Source organism: Nannospalax galili, unplaced genomic scaffold (assembly GCF_000622305.1).
Source record: "Nannospalax galili isolate Female #2095 unplaced genomic scaffold, S.galili_v1.0 scaffold1088, whole genome shotgun sequence".
Lineage (NCBI taxonomy): Eukaryota > Metazoa > Chordata > Mammalia > Rodentia > Spalacidae > Nannospalax > Nannospalax galili.
The window spans coordinates 73,615-82,866 of NW_008358106.1; the positions used below are offsets into that span (position 1 = coordinate 73,615).

General features: G+C 43.5%; 1 protein-coding gene across 1 annotated transcript in view; it reads right to left on the bottom strand.

Annotated features, from left to right (window-relative positions):
• Positions 1-4,415: 4,415 nt before the first annotated feature.
• Positions 4,416-9,252, bottom strand: part of LOC103752515 (uncharacterized protein C1orf87-like) — a gene marked incomplete at its 5' end in the record, with an annotated part of 57,185 nt that continues 52,348 nt past the window's right edge. Inside the window, one exon of the mRNA XM_008856337.2 lies at positions 4,416-4,489. Within this exon, the coding sequence (XP_008854559.2) occupies positions 4,462-4,489 (28 nt within the window). The remainder of the gene's footprint in view (positions 4,490-9,252) is intronic.

The window sequence follows — 9,252 nt, forward strand, 5'->3', positions numbered from 1 at the left end:
TTGGAGAACAAAGCAAGAAAGGGAGAATGGGAAAGAGGAAGAAGGAAGAGGGAGAGGGTCAGGGAAGGAGGGAGAGAGGGAGGGAAGACAGGAGGGAGAGGGTCAGGGAAGGAGGGAGAGAGGGAGGGAAGGAGAGAGGGAGAGGTCAGGGAAGGAGGGAGAAAGAGAGGCTGTGCCTACATCTCTGACTCCCTTCCAAAAGCTCTTCTGAGGTTCAGAATTAGGCAAACAGCCTTTCTACCCAGATGAGCCTCATAGACAGTAAAATGTCCCCCATTCTTACTCCTTTTTAGTCATTTGTTACCTTGTTCATAATCACCAAAGCAGTAATTTCTTATCTCTTGGTTGTGACTATTGGAAAATAGTACCCAAACCAAAGTGTCCCCCTTCTTTCTTCCAGGTAAATTTCCAGTGGTTCTATCCCTAGAACACATGGTCCCCAGCTGGTAGTGCTATTTGGGGAGGTCATGAAATCTTTAGGAGGTGGAACCTTGCTGGATGAAGTATGTTACTCAGGCTGGGCTTTGACAGTTCATAACCTGAAAAACCACAGCAGCCACTACACACACACACACACACACACACACACACACACACACAAACACACACACACCTTTCAGTCTCTTCTTTTCCTGGATTCAGAATTCCTAGATGGGTGTATTTAAATTTATGTGTGCCTCTAAGACAATAATCATCTACAAACTAATCTTAGCCTCAGCAACTGCAAAGTAAAGTAGAAATTGGTCTAGCTTCATGTCATGTTTCTTTTTATATTTAAGTTGCCTTGAATTTAAGTTGGCTTGAATTGTTTTGGAGATTTTTTATTTAAAAGATACTCAAACACTTGATGTTTCCATTTCACATCATCAACTTATAGACAAGGAACTAGACTCCAATGGATGGGATAAATTTCTGTGATTCACCCAATTGTACATGATAGGAGCCATGAACTTGGACCATGCTATAGGGTATATAGAGCTATCATGACACCCAGTCCAAATGACATCAGTCTCACTGCTGGTATCCAGAAACCATTCAATCACTTGATACCAAGTATTTAATGAGCTCATACTATGTTCTTTTTAGCATCTGCATTAGTTGGACTTCTGTCGTTATGACAAATACTTGAGAGAAACACTTTAAGGGGAAAATAGATTTATTTTTGTCTCACTGTGTCAGAGGTTTCAATTTATTATGGTGGGAGGGTGTGGCAGAACAAAGCAGCACACATGATGACAGCCAGGAAGCCAACAGGTATAATGCCTATGGTAGTGGGCATCACTTCCCTTTTTACTCTGGTGGAGAACCCAGCTTCTGAAAGGATGCCACCCATATTTACAGTGGGTTGTCCCCACATTTGGTCATCTTCTATGGAAAAACCCACAAAGGCATACAGAGGCATGCTTTATAAATGTCTTAGATACATCTTGATCGAATCAACTTGGTGATCAAGGTTAACTATCACAATATTTTATTTAACACACAAAGGTACCTCTTGGAGAGTGATTTTCCCCATTTTATTAAAAGATAAAGGGGTAGAGAGAGGGATCAGTGATAAAGAATGCTTATTGCTCTGGCAGACGACTTGAATTCAGTTCCCAGTACTTAAGATGAACAGCTCGCGCCACCTGAAACTCCAGTTCCGAGATTCTAAAACCTTCCTTCACCTCTGTAGGCATCTGCACTCATATGCACATACACATAATCACACAAATATAAATACAATTAAAATGAAAAGTAAGTTTTCAAAAAATAATTAAAAATGATGAAGCTGGGAAAGTCATTAAACATTACCAAAGTGATATATAATCAGCCAGAGGTGGAATCACAACGTGAACTTAATCCTACGGCCAAACCCTGAGCTCCTAACACCAGACTTCACTGCATCCTGCAAAGTTGAGGGCCCTGAAAGATATACATCCCAAGTATTATAGAAGTAGTATATAACGAGAGTGTGTGTGGTGTGTGTGTGTATGTGTATGTGTGTGTGGTGTGTGTGTATGTGTGTGTAGTGTGTGTGGGGTGTGTGTGTGGTGTGTGGTGTGTGTGTGTGTGGAGTGTTTGTGTGTGGTGTGTGGTGTGTGTGTGTGGTGTGTGGTGTGTGTGTGTGTGGAGTGTGTGTGTGTGGTGTGTGTGTATGCGTGTGTGTGGAGTGTGTGTGGTGTGTGGTGTGTGTGTGGAGTATGTGTGTGGTGTGTGTGTGTGGTGTGTGGTGTGTGTGTGGGGTGTGTGGTGTGTGTGTGTGGTGTGTGGTGTGTGTGGTGTGTGTGTATGTGTGTGTATGTGTGTGGTGTGTGCGTGTATGTGTGTGTGGTGTGTGTGTATGTGTGTGTGTGGTGTGTGTGTGTATGCATGTGTGTGTGGGGTGTGTGTGGAGTGTGTGTGTGGTGTGGGTGTGTATGTATGTGTGTGTGTGTGTATGTATGTATATGTGTATGTGTGTGTGGTTGTGTGTATGTGTGGAGTGTGTATATGTGTGTGTGGTGTGTGTGTGGAGTGTGTGTGTGGTGTGTGTGTGTATGTATGTGTATGTGTGTGTATGTATGTATATGTGTATGTGTGTGTGGTTGTGTGTATGTGTGGAGTGTGTATATGTGTGTGTGGTGTGTGTGTGGAGTGTGTGTGTGGTGTGTGTGTGTATGTATGTGTATGTGTGTGTATGTATGTATATGTGTATGTGTGTGTGGTTGTGTGTATGTGTGGAGTGTGTATATGTGTGTGTGGTGTGTGTGTGGAGTGTGTGTGTGGTGTGTGTGTGTATGTATGTGTATGTGTGTGTATGTATGTATATGTGTATGTGTGTGTGGTTGTGTGTATGTGTGGAGTGTGTATATGTGTGTGTGGTGTGTGTGTGGAGTGTGTGTGTGGTGTGTGTGTGTATGTATGTGTATGTGTGTGTATGTATGTATATGTGTATGTGTGTGTGGTTGTGTGTATGTGTGGAGTGTGTATATGTGTGTGTGGTGTGTGTGTGGAGTGTGTGTGTGGTGTGTGTGTGTATGTATGTGTATGTGTGTGTATGTATGTATATGTGTATGTGTGTGTGGTTGTGTGTATGTGTGGAGTGTGTATATGTGTGTGTGGTGTGTGTGTGGAGTGTGTGTGTGGTGTGTGTGTGTATGTATGTGTATGTGTGTGTATGTATGTATATGTGTATGTGTGTGTGGTTGTGTGTATGTGTGGAGTGTGTATATGTGTGTGTGGTGTGTGTGTGGAGTGTGTGTGTGGTGTGTGTGTGTATGTATGTGTATGTGTGTGTATGTATGTATATGTGTATGTGTGTGTGGTTGTGTGTATGTGTGGAGTGTGTATATGTGTGTGTGGTGTGTGTGTGGAGTGTGTGTGTGGTGTGTGTGTGTATGTATGTGTATGTGTGTGTATGTATGTATATGTGTATGTGTGTGTGGTTGTGTGTATGTGTGGAGTGTGTATATGTGTGTGTGGTGTGTGTGTGGAGTGTGTGTGTGGTGTGTGTGTGTATGTATGTGTATGTGTGTGTATGTATGTATATGTGTATGTGTGTGTGGTTGTGTGTATGTGTGGAGTGTGTATATGTGTGTGTGGTGTGTGTGTGGAGTGTGTGTGTGGTGTGTGTGTGTATGTATGTGTATGTGTGTGTATGTATGTATATGTGTATGTGTGTGTGGTTGTGTGTATGTGTGGAGTGTGTATATGTGTGTGTGGTGTGTGTGTGGAGTGTGTGTGTGGTGTGTGTGTGTATGTATGTGTATGTGTGTGTATGTATGTATATGTGTATGTGTGTGTGGTTGTGTGTATGTGTGGAGTGTGTATATGTGTGTGTGGTGTGTGTGTGGAGTGTGTGTGTGGTGTGTGTGTGTGTGTGTGTGTGTGTGGTGTGTGTGTGTATGCATGTGTGTGTGGGGTGTGTGTGGAGTGTGTGTGTGGTGTGTGTGTGTATGTATGTGTATGTGTGTGTATGTATGTATATGTGTATGTGTGTGTGGTTGTGTGTATGTGTGGAGTGTGTATATGTGTGTGTGGTGTGTGTGTGGAGTGTGTGTGTGTGGTTGTGTGTGTGTGTGTGGAGTGTATGTGTGTGTGGAGTGTGTGTGTGTATATGTATATGTGTGTATGTATTTGTATGTGTGTGTATGTGGAGTGTATGTGTGTGTGGAGTGTGTGTATGTGTATGTGTGTGTGTGTGGTGTGTATGTGTATGTGTGTATGTATGTGTACGTGTATGTGTGTGTATGTGTGTGGTGTGTGTGTGTGGTGTGTGTGTGTGTGGTGTGTGTGTGGTATGTGTATGTGTGTGTGTGTGTGTGTGGAGTGCAGTAGAAGCAACAGAATGAATAAACATTAAAAGGAGGATTTATTAGATTTGCTTTCCCAGCAATGTCTGTCTTCACACTGCAGAGACTAAGAGAAGTTGGTCATTCCGGGAGTTGGATGTCCTAGTCATCTCAGTCTGGCACCGAAGGCCTAGAGATTCCTGGAGAGTCACTGATCTTCAGTCCACATTAGAAGCCTGAAAAAGATGGGTTCTTATGTCAGCAAAGCAATGCAGCAACAGGACAGAGGGGGCAACAACAGAGTAGGTGAACTGATAGGCAGGTAGATAAGCTCTCCAGCAAGATGCGAAGGTAGCCAGCAAAGAGAAAAAATAAAACCTTTTTCTTATTGACTTCCTTTTATGTGGGCTGTCACCAGAAGGCGATGCCCACATTTAGGTGGGTCTTCCCTCTTCAAATGACCTGATCATGAAGATCTCTTCTAGGTGTGCCTAGCAGCTAGCCTTTTAGTTGATTCCACATCAAGTCGACAACCATGATTACCTATCACAAGTCCATCCCTTGTCCCTTGGTATTCAATCATGTCTCCTTATGTCATACTTAATTTCTAAATTAAAACAGTAGCAAGGTGATAATTCAGCCTAACATGATATGACTGCCACATACAACTGAGATGCACAATTACCCACAAAAATACAGACACACACATACAGAGAGAGAGACAGAGAGACAGAGAGAGACACAGAGAGAGAGAGATGGGCGGCAAAGACCTTGAGGAATACTTGGTCTTTAGTGTTCCATAACTTAAATATTATAATATTAATCTACAACACTTTACTGATATTATCTTGATTGGTGATATTTTACATGATAAAAAAGAAACAGAGGAAAGAAAACACAAATACCTGCTTAATGTACATGTATATATGCAAAACACATTATTAACAAAGTAAAACTAAAGACTCACCACAATTGAAGTCCTTGTCTCTATAGCTGGTCATGTCTTGGCTGGTATCTATTACCACCTTCCCCACCTATCCCATATTTTCTCTGTTCTCATCAGTTACTTCAGCAGGTCTTGATTCTTTACTTTGAAGGTTTAGGCCATTCATCAGCTTGCCTGATTGGGTTGCTGTAGCTCACCATTGACCTCAATCACAGGATGTGTATTAGTTACTTTTGTTGCCATGATAAAATACCACGATCAAGGTAACTTATAGGAGGAAGAATTGATTTTGACTTACAGTTCCAGAAGGGAAGTCCAGAATGGTGAGGGGCGGCTGGAGTAGGGAGCGGAAAGATTACCTTACAGATTAATTTCTGCATCTTTTTCCACATACAGGAAGCATAAAGCAAACAGGAAGTGGGACAATGCTTTAGACTCTCAAAGCCCTCCCCAGGTGATGTACTTCCTCCAGCAAGTCTCCATCTCTTAAAAGCTCCATAACCTCCCCAGACAGCACCACCAACTGGAAAAAAAAGTTCAGATATGTGACATTTTTCACATATTGAAGCAGCATTTTTCATTCAAACCAGCACAACATGGGAAAACCAAGAGATACCTAAAGCATGTCCTACACTCCAGAAATACTTCTCTTTCTTACCTCCATTGTGAAGAAGCAGTCCAATTTCTCCTTGGTAGTCTGGATTGATCATCTGTGCTAACACTGTAACTCCTTTCTTACCCTATTGATTCGAGGTCATCGGGAGCTCAAAGTGGCCAAGGGGAAATCTTGGCTTGTAGTTTAATGGAATGCCTATTGTGCCTCCTAGCAAAAGTACTCCCCTTTCTGGAACCAAACCTTCCGGCCAGCAAAGCATAAGACTGGGAGTAGGAAACAAAAGGGTTTTAATGGGTCATGAAGGATGGTGGTGAGAGGTACCACTCCCACTTCCACCCCTTGATTCCTGACCTGTACATTCTGGCCGTAAAAGAAACAGAGTCATATTGGATGATGATTCAGACCGAGCCTATATAGTCTTCTGGGTAACCCTGCCCAGCACTCCAGACCTCCACCTAATTGGTGCTATAATTATGTATTTAAAAGTCCATTCTAGAGCTGTAGAGATAGGTTACAGGTTAAAAGCACTGCCTGCTCTTACAGAGGACCCAGGTTCAATTCCCAGCACCCTCATGGTGGCTAACAATCATCCCTAACTCCAGTTCCAGGGGATTCAACACCCTTCTGATCTCCTCAGGCATTGCACGACACAGGAGCAACTACCTGCATGCAGGCCATACACTCATCTGCATAAAAATTTAAAAATAATAAAATATTAAAAATAAAAAATAAAAAAGCCAGCTGCTTCAGGGTGGTGGGGAACATGGTAAGAGCATGGACCCACTGCCACACATCTTTGGATGTGAAGTGAGCTTCTCAGTCAGAAGTGGTACTGTGTGGAATACCATAACAATGATTAAGGCATTTTATCAGTCCCTGAATGGTAGTTTTGGCAAAAGCATTCTGTGAAAGAATAGTAAACCCATATTCAGAATAAATGTCTATTCTAGTAAGAACAAAGCGCTGCCTTTTCCATGATAATCCCATGGTACAATGTAGTCAAGCTACTACAGGTCCTTGGCTGGTCACACCTGGAAATAGTGATATGGGGGCTGCTGGCAGATCTGGCATTCAGGAGCCACTGTAGCCAAGTCAGCCTTGGTGAGCAGAAGCCTATGATGTTGAGCCCATGCATAACCTCCATCTCCATCACCATGGCCACTTTGTTCAAGGGCCCATTGTATCGTGACAGGAATGGCTGGGGGATGCAGTTAACTACTAACCACAGAAAACACCATCCTACCTACTTGATTATTGAAGTCCTCTGCTAAAGTCACTGTCTGACGAACATTTATATGGACACAAGTATCTTCACCTCCTCTGCCCACTTGGGGGTATCTATCCACATACCTCTTCCACAAATGTCTTTCTCACCAATTTTCTAGTCGTGCTCTTCCAAGTCCCTGACCATCAAGCCAAATCATTGGCTACAGCCCATGAATCAGTATATAATTGCACATCTGGCCATCTGTCCTTCCTAGCAAAATGTTCAACCATGTGTTCTGCCCAAGTTCTGCTCTCTGTGAAGACTTCCATTTACCAGTGTACTTCAGAGCTGTTCCAGAAAGAGGCTGTGAGGATGCAGCCGTCTACTTCTGTTCCTGGCCTGATTCAAAACTAGCACCTTTCCAAGGCATTTAGTCGATGGGCCAGAGATACACACCCAAGTGGAGAATGTGCTGCCTCCAAAACCCAAATAGACCCACTAAGTGCTTTGTTTTTTTCTTGGTGGTAAGACAAGCCATGTGCAGCAACAGACCTTTCACTTTGGTAGGACTCTCTCTGTATGCCCCTGAGATGGTTCCAAATGCTGGGCATGGAGCTGTAGAGTTTGATGTTTGAGCTGCTGAGTTTGGGTCTTCCTTTAGTTCAATCTTTCCTTGCTAAACCTCCATTCCTCCCTTTTGGAATGGGACTATGTATTTTTTGGTATTTTATGTTGGAAGTATGTAATTTCTTTTTTAATTTCACAGGGGTCACAGTTAAGAGAGACTTTGGACTTTTAAATGGTGCTGGGATAATTAAAGACTTTAGCAATCTTTGAAGTTAGAGTATATTTGCACCAAGAGATGGCATGAGCCAATGGGGGCAAAAGGTGAAATCTTGTGGTTTGAATATGAATTATCTCCCATCGGCTCACATATTTGAACATTTGGTCCTCAGCTGATGCTGTTAGGGAAAATTGAAGAAACTTTAAGAGGTGGAGCCTTGCTGGAGTAAGTGGGTTACTAGGGGTGGACCTTGAGGCTTTATAGTCTAGCCCCATCTCCTGCTCACTTTCTGTTTCTAAGCCTGAATGCAAGGTGATCAGTCAGCCTCCTGCTCCTGTTGTGCTTCCTGCCACCATGTCATCCCGTCTACTGCCGTGCTTCCCTCTGAAACCATGAGCCAAAATAAAATGCTTTCTCCCATAAGTTGCTTTTGTCAAGGTATTTTATTATAGCAATGAGAAAGCAACTAAGAGGGGTGTTCCGGAGGTAGTAGCAAGAAGTCATCACATATGCTTGGGAGGGCATATCAGAGGAGACTGCCTGGCAATTGAGAAGCATCTTGATTGGCAGACAGGATTTGAAAAGGTAGAGATGAATGATGAATGACAATAGGATTGCAGATTACTACACGGAGGCTCAGAAATAAGGAAGAGTCCTGTGCAGACAGATAATAATCCTGAGTGGAAGGAGGGCAAGGTCACTTGGTGTTAAGACCTCTTAAGAGGAGTTTGGCAAGCCACATGTGGTGACCCGTGCCTTTGATGCCAGCACTCAGGAGGCAGAGGCATGTGGACCTCTGTGAGATGAAGGGCAGCCTGGTCTACACAAAGTTCTCAACTAGCTGGGGCTACAGGAAGAAAAAAATTTAAAAAGGAGGTGTTTTGCAAGGAATGTGATCCTGATGGTAAAGAATAAAGTTCGATTTTGTGTAATGTTCGCTATAAATTAAGGTCAAGATGTTTCTTACAGATATGGTTTCTGCATTCCAGAAACTACCGGTATATGGGGGAAACAAGTAAGCTATTGCAGGGCCGTAGCAAGTCACACAAAAGGAGTAGACAGAGCAGTTCAGTCAACTCAGACCCAATCATGCACACTGAAGCCCAGGTTGAGAACTGTGGGCTGCCTGGGTGTTGCCCAGGAGACAAAGGAACCAGTTCTAAGGTCGCAGGAACAGCTGTGCCAAACCCAGAAGGGAGGCAGATCATACACAGCTTGTTTGGAGGCTGCAGGTGTTAAGTAAGGCAGAAGACAAGCCAGCAGGTGGGAATTGATAACATGGAAGGCCGGAGTCCTACCAGGGTCAGCTGCTGACAAGACTGTGCGGTGTTAAAACGTGGATGTGGTAGGGTGCCCTGGCCCTGCCCGGGCATGGGCTGGCTTCCCATTGCAGTCAGCAAATCAATTATGCCCTCCACCGACTTTCGCCTTGTGTATTTAGAATAC